Below are 27,563 nucleotides of genomic sequence, written 5' to 3'. Positions count from 1 at the left end.
ACAAAGAAGATGACAGGAAGTGGTTGAAGGATAATTGAGCGTCATGTTTTTTAATAACTTAATGTGTGAACAAACTTATTCAGGTGTGATTTTAATTGTGTTTCTGATGTAATGGAAACAGTGTTGCAAAATAATTTTTTTTTTCTAAATTAGAAGAATATTGACAATGTTTTGCACACATTTGTAACAGAAATGCAGCTACTGACGAAGGACAACAAAACAGCATCAAAATTGGTATTTTCTAAACTGAAAATTTGTACTTAAAGGAATGTTTTGTTTATGTATTTTTATACCACTTTGAGAAAAAAAAAGGGAAACGTGTGACGTTCAGCCCACTGGGCTACCTCAGGAATCCACAAACTGCTCAGCTGCATCTGATTTCCATTTTTATTTCTCTTTTTAGTCGACATTCATCTCGGTTTCACCACCGAAAGGTGAACAGTAGCTCAGACTCTGATGGTTTCTATCTGCTGCGTCGTTTCATTTCACTGCTGAACGAAGAGGCAGGCGAGGAAAAATGTCCTCCTTTCCTGCATCTTTACCTCGTATGTCACACAATCATCCTGCAGATAAATTAACTGGAACAACCTCTCCACCTGCTGAAGTTGTTTAAACATAAAGCACAAACAAAGCTGCTTTTGTTGCAGGCTGAGTGAGTGCAAATAAAAAGATGAACGATGCCTTCAAGTGCAATTATATCACAACTTAGTCTTTTCTTCACAAGGAAGAGCTTTGACTTATTTAATTAAAAAGCATTTTAAGCCTTGATTACACCCCCTTTTACGCTGGATTAATGCCATTCTACTCTCACCTGTACGACCTGTCATGCTTTGAACACAATCTATTTTGGTAACAAAAGACATATTTTATTTTTTATTTTTTCTATTATGCAGACTCACATTTTGCACCTATTTGTACTTACATTTGGGTTTCTACTGCTTCTAAAAACAATCTGCTTAATAAAAAAGCCCCCAGCTGTTTTAATTCTAAATACAATATAAAATAACTAATAAAGGCCCCCTATAAGTTTTCATAAACTGAATATATAAAAATGGGGGGAAAAACTAAATAGTTTAATCTCCAAAAATTTTAAAATTGAAAAAAAAGAGTCTCATATTTTTATTTTCATTCTCAACATTATACAGATTTATTACACACACAATGAAATCCACACAATTATTACTGATTTGAAACATATTGATATCGTATCGGTGCATCGCTAAAGAAAAGTTGTATCTGCTGTGTTATTGTAGCCTGGACAAAACTATTTTACTCTCTTCTTCATCAATTCTAATTTTTATGATATTTAATGTTTTAATTTAATATAAAGTTCTCTCTGTTTTCACTTGAGAGCCATTTATTTTATCAACTAGCTTGGTGTTTATCCACTGTTAAAGGGGGTTTATAGAGTTATACTTACTGACATTTTGACAATGATTTATTTTTAACACTTTTTATTTCCGTGCTTGTACTGTAATCCAATCAGCTGCCGATTTCTAAGTGCCATGCAGTATTTTTGCTCATGAGACTGAGAACAGATCGTCCAAAGTATTTCAATCGAAGAGCGTCTGAGTGTGACTGTAATAAACCCGTTCACCCTAATGACTGCTTCAGCCTTACTAATGTCTGAATGAAAGTAACCACATTTAAAAACCTTGTTATTATAAGAATGATGCGTCCGCCTGCCTTTGTTCGGCCCAAAGACTCAGATCTCACTCTGTTACTCTTCATTCATTTATGTTTCATTCGTCTGATTTGTTACATTACAGTCCAGCTACTGATGTTGTTTTTAAAGTGTTTGACACTGGTTTGTATTTATCTAATAACACCACTTCTTTTTCAAATGTGTGCCTATAAAAACATGAAAACGGGGGATTTTGGGAGGAAAAAAAATATATTTTTGGTGCTATAATTTTTGGAAAACACAATAATATTAGTATGATGCCTGTATTTGGTGCCTTTTTTAGTAATAAAATAACTGTAAAATTAAAAATCAGTTTTTTGTCCATTTACTATGTTATTTATGGTTTGACACTTTTTAATTTGTGTATTTTTAAAGCTTGAAATACTCATGGGCAAAAGTCTTGAGTGACACCAATGTTTGCTGTTTCAATATCTGCAGTATTGATATTGCTGCCCTAATATATCGTCGATTAATCTAAAAGTTTTTTCTCACCAATTTTTGACTTTTCAAGCTCAGAAATTTCTTTAGTTTTTGTGAGAAAAATTCTGAGATTTAGATCAGAATTTTTCAGTTTTTCCTTGCAAATTGTTGACTTTTCAAAATCAGAAATTTCTGAGTTTTTTCTAGCTCATATTCTACTTTTCAAACTTGGAAAATTCAGATTTTTTTTCTAGAAAATTTCTGAGATTCCCCAGGTTTTTTCTTCTTGGAAATGTATTACTATTTTGTGTTTTTGTCTATTATGGCCGTCGCAAAGTTTATAAGTAACATTTGGTTTCACTACAAATCTAAAAGTCGTGTTCTTTTATCTGGAGGGGATTAAACTGGTTAGTAACTGGATTTTACGAGCAGTCCCTGAAGGCATCATCTGACTGTGCCAAACAGGTGTGGCCAACTGTTTTCTTTACAGGTGGATTCAGAGTTTCCAGGTAAGCAGAAGGTGTGGCGGAAAGAAACATTCCACTTCAGAGACAAAGGTGAGTTTCTCTCCTTTGCTTGTTTAATTTAGCTGTAAGTTTCTGGTTTCTAAAAGTTTTATTTTTGCATAATTAGAAGGTTTAAAGTACCCGGTTTGTACAGAAAGCAGACTTTTCTTTTACAGTTCCATCAATCTGCCTTTAGTCACTGGTTCAATGCAAAGCTGGTCTCATTTTACACAGCAACGTATTTGCATGTTTCCTGTTCTGGTTCCACCAAAGCCGAAGAAAAAGTCTCTACATATAAATACATTTTTAAAACGCGATAAAGTACGACAGTTCACCACTCGCTACATCTAATTCATATTTTAATAATCTTTAATCTATGACAGATTTCAACCGATGCCTCTTGATTATTTGTTTAGTACACTGTAAAAACACAAAATCTTGCCAAGGATTCTTGTCTAGTTTCTAGTTGAAATATCTTAAGTACACTTGACATGAGAAAACTAACTTAGAAGAAACTTTTCATTAAGATATATGAGCTTGTTTTAATTTAATAATTCCTAATATTGATGAAAAAAGACTAGTTTCACTTAAAACATGAGAAAAAATATCCTGTACGTGAAATAAAAATCGGCCAATGTAACTAGCATTATTTAATCAATATTAAGTAATTATTTACTTAAAATAAAAATCTTATATCTTGCTGAAAAGTTTCTTGTAAGTTAATTTTGTCTTATTTCAAGTGTACTAAGAAATTTACAGTAGAAACTAGACCAAAAATACTTGGTAAAATTGAATGTTTTTGCAGTGTATTTAAATGTACAACTGAGATTAAGATTGTTTCTTATGTCTTACAGAAGAGCTACATTCATCATGGCTTCTTTATGGGTGAGAGAGGTTTTTCTTTTATATTTTTAAAGTTTTTATTTAAGAGTTTTACATGCTAAATCCATTTATTTTCAGGATGATTTGGAAAGTCTTGTGGATTCACCGTCATATTCTGCTGCTGAAGTGAGTCCAACTCTGATTTTTCTATATGAGAAACTCTGCAGGGTTTTAATCAATTGTTAAATCTGAATGTCTGTTTTAGAACGGACAGAGAGGAACCATCAAGCCTAAAGCAAACTTTGATGCAGAAAAAGACGCTGCAGCTCTGAAGGACGCCATTGAAGGACTCGGTACACGTTTTAAATCCCTTCACACTATATTTGTTAAGCTTACTTTTTCATTTTTTATTTGGAGAAAACTTGTGTTTGCTTTTTGTCTTCAAAACGTTTTAAGACAGATTGGTGTAAAACTGTTTAATTTCTAAAAATCAGATTAACTAATCATTTTTGTTAAAAACGTCCTTCAGGTTGATGGCCGTTGTTTTGAAATTGAAACAAATCTACTACTTTTTGTGCTTCATTTAACGTAAATTGTCTCCAGATATATGACAGAAACAGAGATTCATGTTTCATTGTTATTTTCTATTTTTTAGGGACAAATGAGAAAGTCCTGATTGAAATCCTGACACAAAGAAGCAACGATCAGAGGCAGCTCATCTGCAAAGCGTATGAAAAAGCCACCGGCAGAGTAAGATTTTCTTCATTTTATTACTATATTACTATTGAAATGTTGTGAATCGGGTTTCTAATCGTTAAATGAGAAATAAATGAGGATTTTTTTTAATGTTAAGATCTCCTATAACTCACTTTCCTGAATAGAAACACATTGTAATTTTATAAAAAATTAAACAGGAGTGACTTTTACCAGACACAGAAAAAAGAATAAAAAAATAAGTCGTGTTCTCCAATGTTATTAGTCCAAATTTTCACATTTGTGCTTCATATATTCACTTCGAACAGATTATGTGCTCATTTTGATTTATTTGAATAAATAATATCAAGAAAACATGCAACTTGTTATTTTTGTGTTTATTTTTCTGTCGTTTTTAACATTTTCATAAATAAGTGAATGAAGACAAAGCACAAACCAGTACAGAAATAGATCAACGATATTTGAATTCCTGTCAATTGTACAGACACAAAGTTTAAATTAAATTATACCTATAGTATAATTTAATTTAAAGCAGCTGAATATTTTCTATATATTTTCTAAAATAATTCCAAGAAATAAAAGAAAAACAGTCAGACCTTATTGTATTTGTTCAGCAAATAATTTTTTATAATTTTTAAAAAATTATTATTTAAAGAGTGAATGTTGCCATGATGGCAGGACTTGGAATAAATAAACGATTAAGGAGAAACCCCAAATATTGTGTCAATTCTGAAACTAAAAATATTTCTATTTGCTGTTCTGGCATTAAAACGACTTAATTGTGGTTTTTTAATGACTTGACAACCTGTTTACTTTCAAACCTTTTTTATATTTTATTAAACAAGTGAAAACAAATATATCACAGGCATAGAAACCCTGAATAATGGATTGCACTTAAATTAGCAGGAAAACTGGCTGCAGTCTGGCAGTTTGCTCACAGCGGCTTCCTGTGTGTTTAGGTGTTTCCCTGCTGCAGCACCTTCACCAAATACATGGGAGATTAAAAGTAATCCAGTCACTGGAATCAGGATTGCATGTAAAACATTCTGGACGGTGATACATTTGGTGCTTAGGAATATTGTTTGGTATAAATTCAGTTTATTAATCAATCATGTTAGAATAAAATCTTGAATTATTGAATCAAAAAGGAGCTTTACTGTAAGCAAAGTACTTGTACAAAAGTAAGAGTAACGATACGGTAGCATATTTTTAATCAAGTAAAGGTAAAAAGTATCCAAGAAATTAGTCAAATAAAACTAAAGGAGTATTTGGTAGAAAGGATATGCAAAAACATAATTTAATATTTAAAATTTACCTCATCAGACAGACCAAAATGTAAAGTTTAGTGGAAATGTTGGTAGTTTAAGGACCAAAATGACAATAAATCATGTAAGTAATAAAATATAACATTAGGTAAAAGATTTTTTTATTTTTAAATCAGTTTCTTTAGATAAAAAAAGTTTTCACAAAAACTGCAGGTGTGTGTATCTGGTGAAGTTTTGGTTAAAACATGTTTGGTTTTCATTCAGTGGGTAGAAAATCCAGATATTTTATTCAAGTAAGAGAAGAAATACTTCATAATAAAATTACTCAAGTAAAAAGTACAGCATAGTAAAAATACTACTAAAAGCACATTTTTTCCAAACTGTTACTGCAGTATCTTTTTGAAAGTTTATTTCCAAGAGTATTTTAATTAAGTAAATCATTCAAATAATTTATTCAAGTTAATTGAGTATTTGAATTTATTCAATTAATTTACGTTTAACCGAGTAAATGTAACCTAACTCTGACCTGCTGAAACACAGATGCTCTCCCATTATTAAGTCGTTACAGCGCTTCGTTTGCTTTATTTTCTGTATTTGCTTTATTTTCAAGGGCGTGGTCCTGAACACGCAGAGTAAACCTCTGGATCTGTCGCCTCTATTTACGTTTCAGACGCTGGAGAAAGACCTGAAAGGCGACACGGGCGGAAACTTTGAGAAGCTGCTGCTGGCGCTCATCACTCCCCCTGCAGCGTACGACTGCCACGAAGTCACCCGAGCCATGAAAGTACGCTCACATAGCTCCTTTTCAAAAACTTTTTTTTAAAAATTAAACAGCGTTTATTACTGTACAACATCATTTGTATAAAATTTGATTTACTGCAGGGAGCTGGTACAAAAGACTGCATCCTGATTGAAATCTTTGCCTCCAGGTCCAAGCAGCAAATCAAAGCTCTCAAAGACGTTTACCTAAACGGTAAAGAAGCGTCTTCCATCTTAGTTTATGGGTTTTGTTGCCGAAAACAGATTTATGACCTCCGTCTTTTTCCCCTGCAGAAACAAAGAAAGACTTGATTGAGAAGTTGGGGAGTGAAGTTTCTGGAGATTTTTCCAAAGCGCTTATTCTCCTGGCAAAGGTCTAGAAAAAATTCAGAAAATTACCGCAAAAAAACTTACACACTTAACTCATAACTAGAGCTGTCAATCAATTATTTTAATCAGATTAATCACGATTAATCACAATGCCTAAGTAAGCTTGAAATATAAACATGGACACAGTTGTGCACGACCTTCCAACCCATTAGAAGTTGGAAGGACTGTCAAATTAGCAGTTTTTCAAGTTTTTATATTCAGGAAGGTTTAAAGGAAGTGATTTTGTTTTAAATGTTCATTTATAAATGTTCCTTTCCATTCATTTCTAATGTAACAGTGAGGCGAGAGTCGCTCATCCTCATCCATTTGTTAATGTTTACAGCTCTATTTAAAATGTAACACAGCAGGATGATGATAAAAACTTATAAAACAGGAATAAAGTGAATTCTGCTGTTTGCAGGGTGAGAGGGACGGGAGCGACTCTGTAGATGTAGGAAAAGCAAAGGAAGACGCCGAGGTGAAGAAACTAAACCCAAAAAATACAATTGATATGTTTCTATTTTGTTTTGAACTTCAATATTTTTTGCCCTAAGACACTTTACAAAGCCGGGGAGAAGAAGTGGGGCACAGATGAGTCCAAGTTTATTGAGATCCTCTGCAAAAGAAGCATACCTCAGCTCAGGCAGAGTAAGACCGGCTCTGTTTGGAAACCCAAAGACAAAACCGCGATTATTACAAATGTAAAGTGACGGCCATTTTTCTGCAGTTCTAATCGAATACAAGAACATCAGCGGGAAAACGCTGCAGCAGAGCATCGAAGGAGAAATGTCTGGCGAACTGGAGGAGCTGCTGGTGGCCGTTGGTAAACTGGTTTCCATCCACAAAAACAACATTTATTTTCCTGTACCGATTCTAGAAGTTTAAACTACAACAGCGAATGAGAGCTAATGTAGAGAGAAAGGGAAAGAAAAAAAGGAGTACATTATTGCCAGCAAATTTTCTACTTGTCAAACTCAGACGTTTTCTTGTTTTTATAGAGGATTTCTGAAATTAATCTAAAAATTCCTGAGGTTTTTTCTAGCACATTTTAGACCTTTTATATTTACTAATTGTTCTTGTGCTTTTTATTTTGTTTTGTTTTTTTGTTTGGTTTTGGTTTTTTTGTTTTGAAAATTTCTGATTCATCTCAAAATGTCTAAGTTTCAAAGGTGGAACATTTTCGACTCAGAAAATTTCTAAAGCTCAAAACTTTGAGCCTTTGAAGTTTTTTTCCTAAGATTTGAAATTAATCTCAAAATTTTGAAAAAATTGAAAGAAAATTGAAAAATTTCTGATTTTCAAGTGTCAAATGTTTTTGGTTTTGGGAAAAGAAATATTTTTGTTTTTCTAGCAAATTTTTGACTTGAAAATTTGAAATTTCCAACTTCATTTCTTCAACATTTCTGAGATTTAAAATTGTTTTGAAGTGCCAAAAGTCAAAACATTTTTGAGTTTTAGAAAAAACAACCTTTTTCTATAATTCTCATTCTGTAACTTTTCAAACTGAGAAATTTAAATGTTTTTTTTTTAGAATATTTCTAACATTAATCTCAATTTCTGGATTTTCTGTAGCAAATTTGAGACTTTCCTATGTTTGAAATTTCCAGATTTTTCCAGAATTTCTGAGCTTAATGTCAATTTCTGTGTTTTTAATAGCACATTTTCAACTTCTCAAATTCAAACATTTTCTAGAATATTTTTTGGTGGAAATTTGCTCGTTTTTTTCTATCTCAGATAGCCCTCACACACCATTTAAAACTTGCTGCTGATACTAAAATGCTGCTTTTGTAACAACTCTTTCTTTCTGCAGTGAAATGTGCGAAGAGTTTACCGGCGTATTTTGCAGAACTGCTGCATGAGAGCATGAAGGTAAATCAGCTTTTATACATGTTAGTTCCAGAGCACATTTCAAAAGGGATAAAGTTTTAGTTTTTTTATATCTACTAAATAAATTTTGGGTATTTTTTAAACCAAACATTTAATTTCAATGTTTAGGTTTTAAAATAAAGAAAAACTTGAAACTTGGGTTTTCTTTGATGTTTATTCTGTTAGTAGAAACTCTGCTTTGCTTCCTTGTTCCTACTGAATAAAAGGAACCCCACACCATGATGCTGCCACCACCATGTTTCAGGAACATTTGCTGAGGGTTTCCAACCAGACATAACATTTTGCGTGTCGACTAAAATGTTTTGTAGTCATCAACCACAAAGTCCAAAAGATTCTTTCGACGCTGATTTTGGTTTTAGTCAGTCGTCTATAAACTCCAGAGTTCTGGTTTTGTCTCTGTTCAGGGCGGTGGCACCGATGAGTCCACTCTGACCCGGATCATGGTGAGCCGGTCTGAGATCGACCTGCTGGACATCAGAGCAGAGTTCAAGAAACTCTACCAACACTCTCTGCGGTCCGACATCGAGGTGAGTCGGACGTTCACCAGAATTTCACCACTTCATTCAGTGTTTGGTTCATATAGTGGATTTCATCTTCAAAACACGACACCGACTTTTTGTCAAGTTAAGTGTTATCCAAGTAGTTTCTGGGTTTGATTCGCTTCTCTGTTATATTTATGGATTAATAGTTTTGTTAAATCAGGAGACTAGAGATTATTAATCTGCCCATGAAGACGGGACAAATTTCCTGAAGGATTAAAAGTTTCTCTGGTGGACAGAAGCTGGACTGACCTTCAGAAACTTAAAGGTCAAAGACGGTTGTTTCAGTTAAAGAATGGAAAAAAATCCATCCGTCCGTCCGTCCGATTTATATAGATACATTTTTTTATTTGCTTTAAAATGGTTCTGTTTTGGTTTTTATTTTTGTTCTGCAGTCCGACGTGTCGGGCGAATACGGCGACTGTCTGAAGGCGATCTGTGGAGGAGACGACTGACGTCGTCCGTCTGAAGACAAAAATAGATCCGTTTCTTTAATCCTGTCGGCTTTCTGTCCTTCCCTTCCCTTCTCACTGATGTTTAATTCATCCGTAAACTATAAATTAAATTAGTTTCAGCTCTAAAAGGTGTCATATTATGACGTAAACTCAAACATCAAATCAGAATTCAAGTTTTAGATTTAAATTATAAACTATTCTAAATTGATACGACTTTTAAAACCCATAAGTTTCTTATCAATACTTCTTCTATGCAACAAACCAAATTATGGAGAACTTCCGTATGAAAGCAAATTTAACTGGTGACAAGAATGGCTTTCTTTAACTTTAAGAGAAGTTTTAAAAGTTGGTTTAAAACTTTTGCACAGTTTTTTGTTTTGTTTGTGTCTTTTCAGCTTACAGAAAATAAAAACCTTCACTGTTCATCACAGAAAATGTTTGTTTCTTGTTTTGTTTATTAGCAGGAATTCACCAAAAATGTGAATTAATCGATTCCGGTTGTGATTATTGTGGCAATTCCTCAAATTCGTCACCAGGAGGCGCAGTTTAGACACCAACAGGAATATAAGGACATGAAGAAAGTTTTTATTTTTTATTATAAATCTCACATTTTCTGGCCATATTGAACTAAAAGCGGAGTGGAAAGCTTCAGGTTTACTGTCGAGAAAGGACTGTTCTAGAAACAAGAGAGAACAAAGAGAATTTCTCTTTACAATGGCCCATAATTTAATTTTACTTAATGGGAAACATGATTTAAAATTTAACAAACCTTGGCTCTTTATGCTTTATGAAATATTTCATCCTATTTGATGATTGCTCTGAATATCGCCACGTTCTACGAACAAATGATGCAATTTGTCCTGGGAAAAATGTAGAAAAACGGGTGATTGTATTATTTTTTCTCTCGGTTTGTCAACTTTACGTCACAAGCAGACTCGTTGCCATGGCAACCAATAAACAGCAGCCCCGGGAGCGCAGAGCAAAGATTACGGTCAAATGCATCAGGAATTAACACTTAAAAAAAAAACCACAAAAACGGACGTACAAACACCAAACAGAAAATTTCTGTTGCAGATTTATGTTTCTGAATTTTTATGTTTCTGACAGAAAATGTATGTGGGTCGCCCTATTTTGTGTTAATTGAACCGAAATACTCCGAACTGCGCAGTAAGAGTTCATGCTAAGGTGATAACAGTTACGCTAGCATAACTAACCTAATCTCCACTTTCTTTATATATGTTTTTAATTAAAGCCTTTACTGACCTGTGAAACGTGATCCCTGTGGACCTTGTTGTCTTGCTATCGTTGTGTTGACAATATCAAAACTTTGCGCCCCTTTCTCAGATTCTTCGCTGATGGTGTCATTTCCCCTCCTGACTCGATGTAAAGCAGCGGCGCACAGCAAGTCCCGTGACGTCCGAGCCACTAGATCGCTGAGCGGACTTGCCATTTACGTTTTACAAAGGAATTTTATAAAGTATTACCTGTCTTTGAATACAAGACAGGTCTAAATGCCGAGTTATATAGATGAAGGCACATAACGAAAACGAGGTGCAGGTAATATGGTTTTGTTTTGGTCCTTTTTTCGAAGCCAAAATAATTTCGACCGAGAGGAAGGTCCTGCTGGCACTGTCAGTACCTATCGCGCATGCGCAACTGTTAGTTCCGTGATGGAGACATTTAAGCAGCTGTGAAGTTGGACCGAAACTTTTTCCGTCTCAAGAAGCGGCACCTCGCCGGAGCAGGAGGCTGCTGGTCGGTCGGTACTCGTCAGGAGTTAACCACAAGCTCGTCTCAACTTCAGCTGATCCAAGGTTAGGAAGTGTTTGGAGATTTTGGTCATTTCTGATTTGTTATTCACGCCGCCATTTTGCTCAGGGCTTATTACTGGATCTCGCATTGTTGCCAATAGTGTTAATCAACTGTGCTAGATTTATGCAACAACATTTTTTGTTATTGTAATGGCACAACAGAAAATGTTGTTGTGCCATCATAATTTTTAATATAAAAAGTTTACAGAGGTCATGAGAGATTAACATGACGAAATGGATATAAATTGATTGTGCTATGTTAGCACAGTTGATTTAAACGAAATTGTTTTTTGTAGAGGGTGCTGTTTGACCCTTTTAGAAATAGTTATTCATATCTTCACAATGGTAGTAGCAAACACATTTCTACTGCACAAACGTTTGACACTAATTTAGTTAAGTTTGAAGAACGGTGGGCGTGGGGTAACTTCACTCTGGTATGGAGAGTAGTAGGAGAAGTTAGCAGAGTGAGGAAAAGTGACCAATGTCTAACTGTACTCTAGCTGTCATGTTTATTAAAAGGAAAGTTTTTGAACCAGGCCTTGCATAGATATTGTCTGTTTTATGGGAAAAACTGGGAGGTGACTTCACTGGAATAGAGCTTGATCCTCCCAATCGACCTTTAGAAAAATTAGGAAGCTTCAGTAAACCTCCAGGGAATATTGGTAGGTGTTTTTTGTATGTTAATTATTGGATAATTGTAAACTGGTGTATACAGAATCTAAAAACAAGGCAGTTTGCTAAAATAACATGGTCAGAGCAGGCCAAAAATATACAAACATATATATACATATATATAGCGGTTGGCAAAATACTGAGCAGACTCTCTCTGTGTGATGTTATTGAGCCCTCTCCTGCGTATGCGGGACACTTTCAGGTCATATGAGGTTTACATTAGATCACATACAAGTCGCATATACCATATTTTTCGGACTATAAGACGCTACTTTTTTCCCACGCTTTGAACCATGCGACTTATAGCCCGGTGCGGTTTTTCTGTGGATTTTTCTTCAACCACCAGGGGGCTCTTTAGCAGGAAGTGAATCATTGGAAGTCAAAATTGGAAATCAAAGAAGAAAGTGCTAATTTTCATTTAGAACAAGCACATACTAGCTGCAGGCACGACAGAGAAATGTTTTCAAACTCATACTCCCTCTTTATGGAAACCACACGAAGAAAAAAGATGCCGCTTTTAAGTTGAAGGCTATCGATCTGGCAGTACAAGATGGAAATAGAGCCGCTGCACATAAGCTCGGCATGAACAAATTCAGGGTTCCGCGTTGGAGACTGAGGGCTGCGTCCTTAATAAATGCAGCAGATTTATTCAGGACGCTGCCCTCTGCTGTGGACTTGTGGAAAATTGAGAGCTGCGGTTTTCCATATTCCCAGAAGCATATAACCCGGTGCGGCTTATATATGTACGTTTCCATTTATTTATTTATTTTATTTGTAGGTGCGGCTTATAGCAAGGTGCGCTTACCTGTAAATATGAACAAAGAAAATTTGGATTTCACAAAAAATCAGAGTTGAGCATTAAAACCTGCAGTGTGATTGTAGCCTGATAAATGAGCTTTTTGTCTGTTGTGCTTCTCTCAGTGACATTATGTCTTCCATGTTAGAAGAGGATCTCCTCTGTCCCGTCTGTCTGGACATCTACAAGGATCCTGTTTTCCTCCCATGCAGCCACAGTTTATGTAAAGCCTGCCTGCTGAACATTAGGAGAGAGAGACGGGAGCCATCATGTCCAGTTTGTCGGAGAAGATCTGCAGGTGGAAACCCACCATGTAACCTGGCTTTAAGGAGGCTGTGCAACACCTTTCTGCAGGAGAGGAGCCGGAGAGCATCGGAGGGTTTTTGCTCTTTGCACTTTGAAAGCCTGAAGCTGTTCTGTCTGGACCATGAGCAGCCGGTGTGCCTGATCTGCAGGGATTCAGTAAAACACGCTGGACACAGATTCAGACCAGTCAGTGAAGCGGTGTTAGAGATTAAGCTTGAGCTTGAGCAAAACCTGAAGCGTTTACAAAACCGCATGACTGGTTTAAAATGTTGCGAAGAACTCTTTCATGACGGAGTGGAGCACTTAAAAAGTCAAACCCGAAACTCGGAGGGGAAAATTAGGAAGCAGTTTAGGAAAGTTTTCCGGTTTTTAGCAGATGAAGAGGAAGCTAGGCTAACTGCTGTGCGGAAAGAAGCGGAGCTGAAGATTGGTAAAATGGTGGAGCTGATGGAGACTGTGAAGAAAAATATATCAGGTCTGTCTGAAACAATCAGAACCACGGAGGATGAGCTGAACGCAGAAGATCTCTCACTCCTGCGAAACTTTAAAGCAGCAACAGAGAAAATCCAGAACCAGCTCCGATTGGATCTGCCAGATTTTCCCTCTGGAATTCTCCTAGATGAGGCCAAGCATGTGGGGAACCTCAGCTTCAACATCTGGCTCAAGATGGAGAACGCGGTCACATACACGCCTCTGGTTTTGGACCCGAACACGGCAGCTGCAGACCTGCTGTTGTCCGATGACCTGACATCTGTGAGGCGGGTGAAGTGGACCGTCACTCCCTACAATCCGGAGAGGTCTGCTTTGCTGTGCCACTCCGTCATCAGCTCCAGGGGCTTTAACTCAGGAATTCACAGCTGGGATGTAGAGGTCAGAGGTGAATCCTGGAAGGTCGGCATGGTAGCAGAGTCAGCTGACGGCCCTGGTGTCGTAAAGCGGGATTATTGGGTTCTTCGTTTTAGTCGTGGCAAATATTCAGCATGGTCTCAACGAAACGACCGCGTTGAGCCCAAAGTGACTAAGAAAATACGGAGAATCCAAGTCAAACTGGACTGGGAAGCAGGAAAGTTAGCTTTTTCTGATCCTTTAACAAGAACTGTCATACACACCTTCACACACACTTTTACAAATAAGATGTTTCCATTGTTTGACCAGGGCACTAAAATTTTACCGTTGAAGGTATCTGTGAGGGGCAGATATTAAAACTCAAGCTACAGAAAATCACCGCCTTTCCTTTGCTTCAGTGTTTTTTAGTGATTTGTATTTTATTGCTCTAAATAACTTTACTCTTCTCAGATTTTTGTCTGTCATGTTTGAAGTGAATTTGATTGTGTAATTCAAAATTGTCAGATTATACAGTAACAAGAAAACTTCTTCAAATTTACTTTCTTTGCACTATCTCTTCAAATTATTTCTAACTTATTTACTGATGTATTATTTCAGAGTTTGTCATGTAACAACCAAGAAATGTGTTTTGTTACTCCTTTAAGTGTTTATTTACTATTATCTGCCTCTTATATGTTGTGAAATAAAATCATTTTTATTCCCATTTAAATCAAAGTCAGAGTTTTTCATTCCTTGAGGATCTAATCAACTGTCATCTGAATTCAACCTTTAGTCCAGAACTTTCATGTGTCAAACATAAACATTTGGAGGTTTTTAACATGCACTAAAGTATGTTGAATAGAGGATATAATGGGCCTGACCAGTGAAGCCCACTGACAGAGAAGATCAACATTTTATCACACCTATCTAAATGGTTGCACATTAAAAAACATAGACACATTCTCATTAAATTAAGCTGGATAGATATTTTTAATGCAAGTAGGTATTTTAATAGCTGCACAGTATTCTGTTGTATTTCGTCCATCCATCCATTTTCTAACACCCTTGTCCCTAGTGGGGTCAGGAGGGGTGCTGGTCTATCTCCATCTAAAGCTCCAGGCGAGAGGCGGGGTCACACTGGACAGGTCGCCAGTCTGTCCAGGGCAACACAGAGACAGACAGGACAAACAACCATGCACACACACTCACATCCTTACAAAAAATCCCATGAAAATCAAGTGATCACATGTGGTACCCATGTTCCACATTTGGTTCCCATTTTCCACATGTGATAGTTATTTTGTTCATGTGATCCATGGTCTATTCAACATGGGATCACGTGATCACATATTTCTTACATGTGCCTTAGTTTATGTGCCTCTGGCATAACTTAAATAAATGTTAAGTTATGCCAGAGGCATAAACTTCTCCTTTAAGACAAAGCCACACTTATATTTATGTGTTAATAGAAATATTTGATAATAATGTAAAGTATATAGTTAACTAAAGAAATAACCAACTGGTGTGAAATAAAAGTTTAAAATGCTTTATAAAATAATTCAAAATAAAGGGTTTAAGTCTGAGCTATTTTATATATATACATATATATATATATATATATATAAAAAATATATTAGTGTTATTTCGAAAATCTCGCGAGATGTTTTCAAACCCCCCCCCCCCCCCCCCAGAAGATTATTCACTTCGTGCCGTTGGACAGTTGAGGACTGTTAAAAAAATGAGAAAAAAAAGCGGATAGTTGAGCACTTTCTTTCTCTTTTTTTTATGGATAAAGTGGGCTTGAAGAGTTTACTTTTTTTCCCGAACAAAAGGTAAGAAATGTATTACTTGATTTGAATTTACACAGAAATATAAATCTGTAAAGTAATGCGTACTGATAGTGATGTACCGGTGAACTTTACTAAAGTCATGCTGGCCGATTTTACAGTTTGAAGGCTTTATCTTGAGTCCTACAGCTCCCAGAACAAATTAGTGTGGATGCTTCACTACTTAAACTTCACCTCGGCTATTTTTTTAATGGAGGGCCCAACAGACGGCAGCTGTTTTTTCAGTCAAAATTAAAGTTGAGGACCGTTATAACAAAACGGCCATTTCTCGGAGCGCGTGCAGATGTGTGAGCTCGCCATTATGATGACATTCTTCCAGTTGAAAAATATAAATTGACCTGTTACTGTTTTTAACACTGCGTGATTTTTCTTTTAATTGCCAAGAGAATCATAGTTTTATCAACTGAAGTGTTTTTTTTAGCCTGACACAGGATAGTCACCAAACAACGTCACGTTATGCTGCTTTATTTAGCAGATCAGAGCACCCCAGGTCATTCTGGTCAATTACATAAAAGTAAGACTCTGCTGTGTGTGTGTGTGGGCGTGTACATGAAATGTAGTCAAGATCATAAGAGCTTTGTTTCATTAATTTTTACATGTTGTTCGAGGCCAGTGGTCCAGTGAAGCTCAGATAATGAATGACTGGGGCAACACATCAGAACAGCCAGACCTCACCACCTTCAGCACTGGAGAAGGAAAACTCCCCACCTGAGCATCAGGACCCACAGCCCCTTCACCTGTGGTTACTGGCACATATAAGAAGACCCCTATGCAAGCCACCAATGCCAACGTGTGTGTGTGTGTGTGTGTTCTAACCATCCTTGAAAACATTAAGGAGACTCAGAGGGTTCACAGTTGAATGATACAGTCTCTCCTGCAACAACAACGTGAAGGACCAGTCTCTGATGTTTTGTTTTCCCTCTCTGAACTGGCACTGATGATATTAAACCCATTTCTACACATCTGGTTTCGACATGTTTATTGTCTGGGCCTAATATGGGGCAAATCGGTATGGTGTCATGCTCAGATGTTAAAAGTTGTTTCTGGTTCTCAACAGTTTCAAACAGAAGCAAATAAATTGTTGTTTTGTGTACATATATACTTAGAAGTCTTGATTCCTAGATACAAGTTTACTTTAGTTTGCAGTTATGTCTTAGAAAATTATATGAGATTGACAGATTTTCCACATCAGACCTCATATTCATCATGAAAAGTGAATAATATGAAGAAATTGGCCATTTTCAAGGTAAAAAATGTGGTCCTTATAATTATAAGGATTTATAATTATGTATATGTACTGTATATCACATATTTTAACGTGGAAATGTGTGAATCACGTGATTTTACCACGAAACGTTCCAAAATCACACGTTCACATGTGATTCACATCTTTCACACATCATTCACATGTAAAAATTTGTGTGAACCACATGTGATTTTCATGGGATTTTTTTTGTAAGGGCACCTAGGGAGAATTTAGAGAGACCAATTAATCTAACAGTCATGTTTTTGGACTATGGCAGGAAGCTGGAGTACCCGGAGAGAACCCACCATGCACAGGGAGAACATGCAAACTCCATGCAGAAAGACCCCAGACCAGGAATTGAACCCAGGACCTTCTTGCTGCAAGGCAACAGTGCTACCAACTGCGCTTGTGTTTGATCTACTATGTGAATTCTTAGGTGGGTCTCAATAACTTAAAATATCTTTGAAAAGTTTCTATGTTAGTCATTTGATTCAAAAGCTGAAACTCTTGAGATTTACCACATACCTTTTATATTCGTCTTATGTTAAACTGTATTTCTGAAAAATGAACTTTCCTTTTTTTAATGTATTTTGCTCTTTAACCCTTTGAACACTGAATTGAAAATAGGCAATTGCTTTAGATTCATGCACAGTTTTAGTGCAAGAAATGCAAGCCTAGCTCAATCATAAGAGAGAAATTATTAAAATATTTTTTTAAATTTGAAATGTAAAGTTCAAAATACAACTTTGTTTTTGGGATAGAGCAAATTGTGTGATATGGATGGAGATCGAGGAAGTCAGTTTTGAGCACTGTTTTACTTATTTGGTTTAAAGCAAATGGACTTTTAGGAGCTTTACATCATGTCATAATGCTATTCTGTCATCAGAAACACACCTGGGGCGTTGCTTTGACAACCCTCAGCATCCTCAACATGATACAGAGTAGCTTCAGTCAAAGGCTTCTTCAAATTCACTGTAATACAGACTGCTACAAGAGATCTTTCCTGCCAACAGCCATCACCATCTACAGTAACTCTGAAGAATTTCAATTCACGAGTTACAACATTTAATTTCTCTTTGGGATGAATAAATTATTCTTGAAGTGAATTTGAATATGCACTATAAAAACATTGTAGTTGTACATCTTTACAAAAGAATGAAATTTTTATTCTTGCTTTTTATACATCTATATTTAAAATGTCGAGCAAAGTGTTACTAAGGTCAAGTTCCTTGTTTGTGTACAAAAACTTGAATAAAGCTGATTCTGATTCCATTTTTGTATCCAAAATACTTCTCCAATGTGAATCTTTTAAACGGTTCTTGCGATAGTTTCCAAGGACACCAAAAGAACCAGTCAGACTGATCAAATCAAAACAAACAACAAACTTGTGAGGACATATTGGACATCTGTCACTGCTGAACGGTGAGTTTGTTTAGTGTAGAAAATATCTGGGAGTAGCTTTGTGTTTTATGCCACCATGCTTTAAAATAATAAATAATCATGTAGCTTTACAATTAAAGTTAAAACTGAAATTGATTAAAGATGATTAATCACACTGAAGGAAGTACATGGCGTGTATTTGATTTCACTTTAGCCTCTATGTTTTTGAATTTTGTTTTTTTCCTTTTTTTTATCAAACTGGTTGTGAAACAAAATATGTTGACTTTTCAAAAGAAAACCTGTTTATAAATTTTCTGGCAGCATATTGTAATCCTCTCTGATTTTGTTGTGATTCAACCCAGAGCTAGATCACAAATGGAGGACGTTGAAGCGGATGACAAGAGCCAGATGAGGAGCTCAGTGACGTCTTTACCAGAGGTAAGTCCTTTGATTCTTTTTGACTTGAGTTCACACTGATGATGTAAACTGGAAGTTTAAGTTGGCTTAGAGAAAATACACACTTTTACAGACACCAGCAAGTGGTGGTGGAGAGATGATGCAGTTTTCTCTGTAGTTTCAAAATGTACATATCCTTTAGGAATTCTGTACATCCATCTCTACATATTGATCTGTTGTTTTAACCTATTTAATTGCTATTTGTTAAATTGATACATAGGCCTGTCACGATAACAAATTTTGCTGAACGATTAATTGTCTCAAAAATTATTGCGATAAACGATAATATTGTTTGAAGACCTTTTTACACTGATGTAATGGAAATGACGTAATAACGCATGCGATTTCCTGCCAAAGATAGATACACTTTATTTTCAAAAGAACACTAAACACTGGAACTGATAAACAAAATAAACAAAACAACCAAAAACAAAAATAAAATGGATTCTCAGTCTCCATTAACAAAAAATTTACTTGAAAAAAAACTAAACAACATAAAGCCAAAGTGGAAATAAATACTGCATTCAACCAAAAGAGTGCAGATTATGAAGTCTGTATACTATGTTGCCCTTCAGTAATAATTAGATTTAAATAGAGAAAATGGGCACATCGACTACCTGATGCAATAGTTCACACTACAAGGTTTTTTTGCCCCTATTTTTCCCCTTAAGACAATGTTAGAACGCCGGCCGTTCTAAGATTGTCGTTTATGATTTCGTAACCGATCATCCTGTAGTGTGTGGTGTGTTACGGTAGATCAGGGGGCTCAATACGTCGATCACTGGAAGGTTTTCAGTTGATCTCGGCAGTTGGTGACAAACTGAAAGCCGCCAGGACCATGAGACCAGAACTTCCTCTTCTGATGCGCTTATCAAAATATTCACTAAGATCCTAAACGTTTGTAGCTTCATTGAAGAATAATATATATATATAAAAAAAAAAAATATATATATATATACACTGCTCAAAAAAATAAAGGGAACACTTAAACAACACAATATAACTCCAAGTAAATCAAACGCATGGGGACCAATCCGCAACATGTGGCTTCAAATCGCACTTCACACCTTCTTCATCATCAGGCCAGGTCTGGGGTTTGAAAAGCCATGCTCCGTCCGTCTCTCTCAAAAGTTCCCTTTTTAGTTCTCGGTGTCAGCATTAGGGAAAGATAGACTAGATGATTGATTTTACTTATTTGATTATTTCTGCTACTGAATTAAGCTGTACTGACCCTTGCAAAAATGCCTTACTAATAAAATACTTAGCATAAAGAAAATCTAAAAGATGTTGACATTCAGTTAATGAGTCACCTTAAAGTTCTTTGATGGTTGTAAAATAGCTCTGATGTTTGATTCTGGAGAGGAAAAAGTGGAAAATGTTTTTAGGTTGCTGGTAGTCCATATGTAAAACAACATCCTTGGGACTCACTGAGTCACTAAAACCAACCTGGTTCTGTACCAAGTGCAAGTTGTCATAAAGAGAAGAGCGGCCGTTAACAGGTGTGCTCTGTGAAACTAGTTGGCTGCAGGCTGCTCAGTCTGGCTAATTCACAGGGGGAAGAAGGTTGGGACACCTGGATGTAGTTCGTCAGAAACCAGGCGAATCTTTTCTCGATGCCAGCTTAAACAGAGTTTACTTCAGTTCTGGACAGGATAAATCCCAGCAGATTTAGGAAACTCAAGTAACCCGATAGACGGAGTGCTGGTAGCACATCTCCTCTCTCAGAAGAGGAAGTAGAGAGAGAGAAGAGGGGGGAGGGATGTTGCGCAACAACAATATATAAAATTTTATCATTAACATAGAGTTAACAAAGATTAGAGAAAATTTTGTTTTGCAAATGTTTATAAAATCTGAACAATTTCCTGCCAGAACCAAATTAATAATGGATAAAGACAATTTATATGGCAGCAGGTACAGAAAACCAAGGTAGAAATCTAATGTTATTCAATTCATGTTAAATAAATGGAAAAAACATTACTTATTAAATATTTGGTCATTATTTCAGTTTGAATCAGGCAGAACTTATCTGTTCGTTCCCATAGCAACGATCAGAAGCAGGACCCTCCCCAGAGCCACAGTGACCTCAGTGATGAGGTCACAGACGACATCATGAACATCACAACAGATCAAAGAAGTTCTGAGGCTTTAACTGCTTGAATCTCAACACATCAGTTAGAATCCAAACACTTCAGTGAGTTTCAGATTTTGTGTCTAGTAAGGATTTTTGTGTTTCCAAGATGCCATACCCTTTAATTTTGCCACTTGGTTTTGGACTAGGATATCTGGTGACGACAGGGATGAGGAAAGTTTTCGACCATTTATTTCCTGGACACGACTCGGACGTAAGTACCTCCCAGGATTTTGAGAAAGATTTGTTTTGGGACGGGCTTCCAACGGTTCCCAGAGATAAAACTGACCCGGCTGGGGAAGTTTCTTCTCTCGAAAGTCAGAGTCGTTTCTCAACCTCCCAGCATGTTGACAGAGATTTGTTTTGGGACGGGCTTCCAACGGTTCCCAGAGATAAAACTGACCCGGCTGGGGAAGTTTCTTCTCTCGAAAGTCAGAGTCATTTCTCAAGCTCCCCGGATGTTGACAGAGATTTGTTTTGGGACGGGCTTCCAACGGTTCCCAGAGTTCAAACTGACCCGGCTGGGGAAGTTTCTTCTGGGGCAGATCTCAAAGCTCAGGCTTTGAGATCCACTATTTCATCTCCGGTGTGTTCAGAGAAAACATCGAGAAATGGCGCATCCTCCAGGGTCTCTGAATGTAAAAGTTCCTCAGACGGAGCGTCAGACTTAACACACAGGAAGCAGCAGACGAGCAGCAGAAAGACTGTTAACAAAGACAAAACTGCCCCAGACCAAGTACGTAATTCTGACAATGAGGAAAAACTTTGGGACCAGATTGTGAACTGTTCCCAAAAGAAAAACTACCCCGAATTGGATAGCTCACTGTTAGAAAGAGAGGAAAAACTTTGGGACCAGATTTTACTGAGTTCCCAAAAGAAAAACTACCCCGAATGGGGTAATTCAACCTCAGAAGAAGAGGAAAAACTTTGGGACCGGATTTTAATGATTTAACAAAAGAAAAACTGATCTAGATTATGAGGTTTTCTATGATGAACAAACAGATTATCCTCAGATTCCAGCTGCCATAAAGACGACCTCTGTAGAGGACAACCTCTGTAAAAGTTTCCCAACAGGTTCAGAAATCGTTCTCAGTTATTAAACCTTTCTGAACCTGTTCTCAAGAAAATGTGTACAAAAGCGGGATTCATAATGAGAAGCAAACACATGAAGAGAAACGCCACACTCCACAGAAAATCCCACCTAATGGTTTCTCCTGCCACTAATCTCCAAAACAACAAAGCTGTTTTTTAGAGGAAGAAACATTGAATTTTGTGAATAAACTATCAAAAGTTAACATCCTGTTTGCAGGTTTCTCTCCGGGCGCTCCGGCTTCCTGCCACAATCTAAAGTCATCACTGTTTGGTTAATTAGTTTCTAAATTCTCCTTTGGTGTGAATAAAACATCAGTGCTGCACAGTGGCTCAGTGGGTAACACTGCTGCCTTGCAGTAAGAAAGTCCTGGGTTTGAATCCCAGCCTGACTCTGTCTGCATGGGGTTTTCTGGTTCTCCATGTCCATATGTGGGTTCTCTCCGGGCGCTCCGGCTTCCTCCCACAGTCCAAAAAGATTTAGTGTGATTTATAACGGATGTTAATAATAAAAATAATTATTATTGTTATTAATATTACCATTACTATATATAAATAGATATATCTATCCATCTATCAATCAAAAGGTATATCTATATATATATATCTATATCTACGTGTATATAGATATATATAGATATATAGACCTATATATCTATATGTATATAGATATATAGACCTATATATATATATTTATATAGATCTATAGATAGATCAATCTATCTATATATAGATATAGATAGATCGATAAATAGATCTATAGATAGATCGATAAATAGATCTATCTATAGATCTATTTATCGATCTATCTATCTACATATGTGATACCTTTCTATTCATTTGTTTAAGATCTGAATTTAATCAATACTAATATTAGTTGTGCAACAAATTACATCATTACTGATATTAACAATTTCAGAACAAGGTAGTATAAAATATATAAAATTTTATCATTAACAGAGAGTTAACAAAGATTAGAGAAAATTTTGTTTTGCAAATGTTTATAAAATCTGAACAATTTCCTGCCAGAACCAAATTAATAATGGATAAAGACAATTTATATGGCAGCAGGTACAGAAAACCAAGGTAGAAATCTAATGTTATTCAATTCATGTTAAATAAATGGAAAAAACATTACTTATTAAATATTTGGTCATTATTTCAGTTTGAATCAGGCAGAACTTATCTGTTCGTTCCCATAGCAACGATCAGAAGCAGGACCCTCCCCAGAGTCACAGTGACCTCAGTGATGAGGTCACAGACGACATCATGAACATCACAACAGATCAAAGAAGTTCTGAGGCTTTAACTGCTTGAATCTCAACACATCAGTTAGAATCCCAACACTTCAGTGAGTTTCAGATTTTGTGTCTAGTAAGGATTTTTGTGTTTCCAAGATGCCATACCCTTTAATTTTGCCACTTGGTTTTGGACTAGGATATCTGGTGACGACAGGGATGAGGAAAGTTTTCGACCATTTATTTCCTGGACACGACTCGGACGTAAGTACCTCCCAGGATATTGAGAGAGATTTGTTTTGGGACGGGCTTCCAACGGTTCCCAGAGATAAAACTGACCCGGCTGGGGAAGTTTCTTCTCTCGAAAGTCAGAGTCGTTTCTCAAGCTCCCCGGATGTTGACAGAGATTTGATTTGGGACGGGCTTCCAACGGTTCCCAGGGATAAAGCTAACCCGGCTGGGGAAGTTTCTTCTCTCGAAAGTCCAAGTCATTTCTCAAGCTCCCAGGATGTTGACAGAGATTTGTTTTGGGACGGGCTTCCAACGGTTCCCAGAGTTCAAGCTGACCCGGCTGGGGAAGTTTCTTCTGGGGCAGATCTCAAAGCTCAGGCTTTGAGATCCACTATTTCATCTCCGGTGTGTTCAGAGAAAACATCGAGAAATGGCGCATCCTCCAGGGTCTCTGAATGTAAATGTTCCTCTGACGGAGCGTCAGACTTAACACACAGGAAGCAGCAGACGAGCAGCAGAAAGACTGTTAACAAAGACAAAACTGCCCCAGACCAAGTACGTAATTCTGACAATGAGGAAAAACTTTGGGACCAGATTGTGAACTGTTCCCAAAAGAAAAACTACCCCGAATTGGATAGCTCACTGTTAGAAAGAGAGGAAAAACTTTGGGACCAGATTTTACTGAGTTCCCAAAAGAAAAAACTACCCTGAATTGGATAGCTCACTGTTAGAAAGAGAGGAAAAACTTTGGGACCAGATTTTACTGAGTTCCCAAAAGAAAAACTTCCCTGAATCGGGTAATTCAACCTCAGAAGAAGAGGAAAAACTTTGGGACCGGATTTTAATGATTTAACAAAAGAAAAACTGATCTAGATTATGAGGTTTTCTATGATGAACAAACAGATTATCCTCAGATTCCAGCTGCCATAAAGACGACCTCTGTAGAGGACAACCTCTGTAAAAGTTTCCCAACAGGTTCAGAAATCGTTCTCAGTTATTAAAGCTTTCTGAACCTGTTCTCAAGAAAATGTGTACAAAAGCGGGATTCATAATGAGAAGCAAACACATGAAGAGAAACGCCACACTCCACAGAAAATCCCACCTAATGGTTTCTCCTGCCACTAATCTCCAAAACAACAAAGCTGTTTTTTAGAGGAAGAGACATTGATTTTTGTGAATAAACTATCAAAAGTTAACATCCTGTTTGCAGGTTTCTCTCCGGGCGCTCCGGCTTCCTGCCACAATCTAAAGTCATCACTGTTTGGTTAATTAGTTTCTAAATTCTCCTTTGGTGTGAATAAAACATCAGTGTTGCACAGTGGCTCAGTGGGTAACACTGCTGCCTTGCAGTAAGAAAGTCCTGGGTTTGAATCCCAGCCTGGTTCTGTCTGCATGGGGTTTTCTGGTTCTCCATGTCCATATGTGGGTTCTCTCCGGGCGCTCCGGCTTCCTCCCACAGTCCAAAAAGATTTAGTGTGATTTATAACGGATGTTAATAATAAAAATAATTATTATTGTTATTAATATTACCATTACTATATATAAATAGATATATCTATCCATCTATCAATCAAAAGATATATCTATATATATATATATCTATATCTACGTGTATATAGATATATATAGATATATAGACCTATATATCTATGTATATAGATATATAGACCTATATATATATATTTATATAGATCTATAGATAGATCAATCTATCTATATATAGATATAGATAGATCGATAAATAGATCTATAGATAGATCGATAAATAGATCTATCTATAGATCTATTTATCGATCTATCTATCTACATATGTGATACCTTTCTATTCATTTGTTTAAGATCTGAATTTAATCAATACTAATATTAGTTGTGCAACAAATAACATCATTACTGATATTAACAATTTCAGAACAAGGTAGTATAAAATATATAAAATTTTATCATTAACATAGAGTTAACAAAGATTAGAGAAAATTTTGTTTTGCAAATGTTTATAAAATCTGAACAATTTCCTGCCAGAACCAAATTAATAATGGATAAAGACAATTTATATGGCAGCAGGTACAGAAAACCAAGGTAGAAATCTAATGTTATTCAATTCATGTTAAATAAATGGAAAAAACATTACTAAAGACGACTCTGCCGCACAGGGCCCTTCTCTGGACCGCGGGCTGTCGGCCCGTGGATGATTTTGGCCGAAAATATGCATTTTTGACCGTTTTGACCAATTAGGGTTTTCGACTTTTAATTCCTCCTGCGGACGTCCCAGAAGCCAAACAACCACACCAGAGGATTCTCCAGACTCTGGCCTTTCCGGCAATATACGGCTTCCCCCGGGGAAATGCATTTTTAAAATAATTTATGGAGGTCGAAAATCACCGGGGCCTCCGGAGCCCCGAGGCCGAGGACAGTGAGGTGCTGCGGATACGGCCGCCTGCGCAGGTGCCCTGCCCTGGAAGTCCGAAAATTCAACTTTATCCCAGGATGATGGGAGTGATACAGCGGTGATCAGGGCAATATTCTGGGCACTTATTAAATATTTGGTCATTATTTCAGTTTGAATCAGGCAGAACTTATCTGTTCGTTCCCATAGCAACGATCAGAAGCAGGACCCTCCCCAGAGCCACAGTGACCTCAGTGATGAGGTCACAGACGACATCATGAACATCACAACAGATCAAAAAAGTTCTGAGGCTTTAACTGCTTGAATCTCAACACATCAGTTAGAATCCAAACACTTCAGTGAGTTTCAGATTTTGTGTCTAGTAAGGATTTTTGTGTTTCCAAGATGCCATACCCTTTAATTTTGCCACTTGGTTTTGGACTAGGATATCTGGTGACGACAGGGATGAGGAAAGTTTTCGACCATTTATTTCCTGGACACGACTCGGACGTAAGTACCTCCCAGGATTTTGAGAAAGATTTGTTTTGGGACGGGCTTCCAACGGTTCCCAGAGATAAAACTGACCCGGCTGGGGAAGTTTCTTCTCTCGAAAGTCAGAGTCGTTTCTCAACCTCCCAGCATGTTGACAGAGATTTGATTTGGGACGGGCTTCCAACGGTTCCCAGAGATAAAACTGACCCGGCTGGGGAAGTTTCTTTTCTCAAAAGTCAGAGTCGTTTCTCAACCTCCCAGGATGTTGACAGAGATTTGTTTTGGGACGGGCTTCCAACGGTTCCCAGAGTTCAAGCTGACCCGGCTGGGGAAGTTTCTTCTGGGGCAGATCTCAAAGCTCAGGCTTTGAGATCCACTATTTCATCTCCGGTGTGTTCAGAGAAAACATCGAGAAATGGCGCATCCTCCAGGGTCTCTGAATGTAAAAGTTCCTCAGACGGAGCGTCAGACTTAACACACAGGAAGCAGCAGAGGAGCAGCAGAAAGACTGTTAAAGACAAAACTGCCCCACACCAAGTACGTAATTCTGACAAAGAGGAAAAACTTTGGGACCAGATTGTGAACTGTTCCCAAAAGAAAAACTACGACGAATTGGATAGCTCACTGTTAGAAAGAGAGGAAAAACTTTGGGACCAGATTTTACTGAGTTCCCAAAAGAAAAACTACCCTGAATCGGGTAATTCAACCTCAGAAGAAGAGGAAAAACTTTGGGACCGGATTTTAATGATTTAACAAAAGAAAAACTGATCTAGATTATGAGGTTTTCTATGATGAACAAAAAGATTATCCTCAGATTCCAGCTGCCATAAAGACGACCTCTGTAGAGGACAACCTCTGCAAAAAGTTGCCCAACAGGTTCAGAAATCGTTCTCAGTTATTAAAGCTTTCTGAACCTGTTCTCAAGAAAATGTGTACAAAAGCGGGATTCATAATGAGAAGCAAACACATGAAGAGAAACGCCACACTGCACAGAAAATCCCACCTAATGGTTTCTCCTGCCACTAATCTCCAAAACAACAAAGCTGTTTTTTAGAGGAAGAGACATTGAATTTTGTGAATAAACTATCAAAAGTTAACATCCTGTTTGCAGGTTTCTCTCCGGGCGCTCCGGCTTCCTGCCACAATCTAAAGCCATCACTGTTTGGTTAATTAGTTTCTAAATTCTCCTTTGGTGTGAATAAAACATCAGTGTTGCACAGTGGCTCAGTGGGTAACACTGCTG

The 27,563-nt window shown here is 36.9% G+C and overlaps 2 protein-coding genes and 1 long non-coding RNA gene across 3 annotated transcripts; all 3 read left to right on the top strand.

The window, feature by feature from the left end:
• The first annotated feature begins 2,598 nt into the window (after positions 1-2,598).
• On the top strand, positions 2,599-9,829 carry anxa3 (annexin A3). The gene is made up of 14 exons (XM_005803880.3): positions 2,599-2,661; positions 3,465-3,495; positions 3,571-3,618; positions 3,698-3,785; positions 4,088-4,182; positions 6,082-6,195; positions 6,294-6,384; positions 6,465-6,544; positions 6,961-7,017; positions 7,094-7,187; positions 7,267-7,362; positions 8,350-8,408; positions 8,831-8,953; positions 9,361-9,829. Exons 2-14 carry the CDS (start codon positions 3,481-3,483, stop codon positions 9,418-9,420), a joined length of 1,020 nt encoding a protein of 339 aa, XP_005803937.1. The 5' UTR covers positions 2,599-2,661; positions 3,465-3,480; the 3' UTR covers positions 9,421-9,829.
• A 1,281-nt stretch (positions 9,830-11,110) lies between these two features.
• LOC102224750 (nuclear factor 7, ovary-like) lies at positions 11,111-14,527 on the top strand. Its single transcript, XM_005803881.3, has 2 exons — positions 11,111-11,234; positions 12,848-14,527. Exon 2 carries the CDS (start codon positions 13,258-13,260, stop codon positions 14,206-14,208), a length of 951 nt encoding a protein of 316 aa, XP_005803938.3. The 5' UTR covers positions 11,111-11,234; positions 12,848-13,257; the 3' UTR covers positions 14,209-14,527.
• A 2,747-nt stretch (positions 14,528-17,274) lies between these two features.
• LOC111610263 lies at positions 17,275-24,189 on the top strand. The gene is made up of 5 exons (XR_002753556.1): positions 17,275-17,359; positions 18,666-18,741; positions 20,802-20,950; positions 21,037-21,101; positions 23,179-24,189. It is a non-coding gene; the product is annotated as an uncharacterized LOC111610263 (long non-coding RNA).
• The last annotated feature ends 3,374 nt before the right edge of the window (positions 24,190-27,563 follow it).

This window comes from Xiphophorus maculatus, chromosome 12, assembly GCF_002775205.1.
Source record: "Xiphophorus maculatus strain JP 163 A chromosome 12, X_maculatus-5.0-male, whole genome shotgun sequence".
In the NCBI taxonomy this organism is placed as follows: domain Eukaryota; kingdom Metazoa; phylum Chordata; class Actinopteri; order Cyprinodontiformes; family Poeciliidae; genus Xiphophorus; species Xiphophorus maculatus.
The sequence above is the reverse complement of the archived record's forward strand: the minus strand, read 5'-3'. Positions and strand labels throughout refer to the sequence as shown.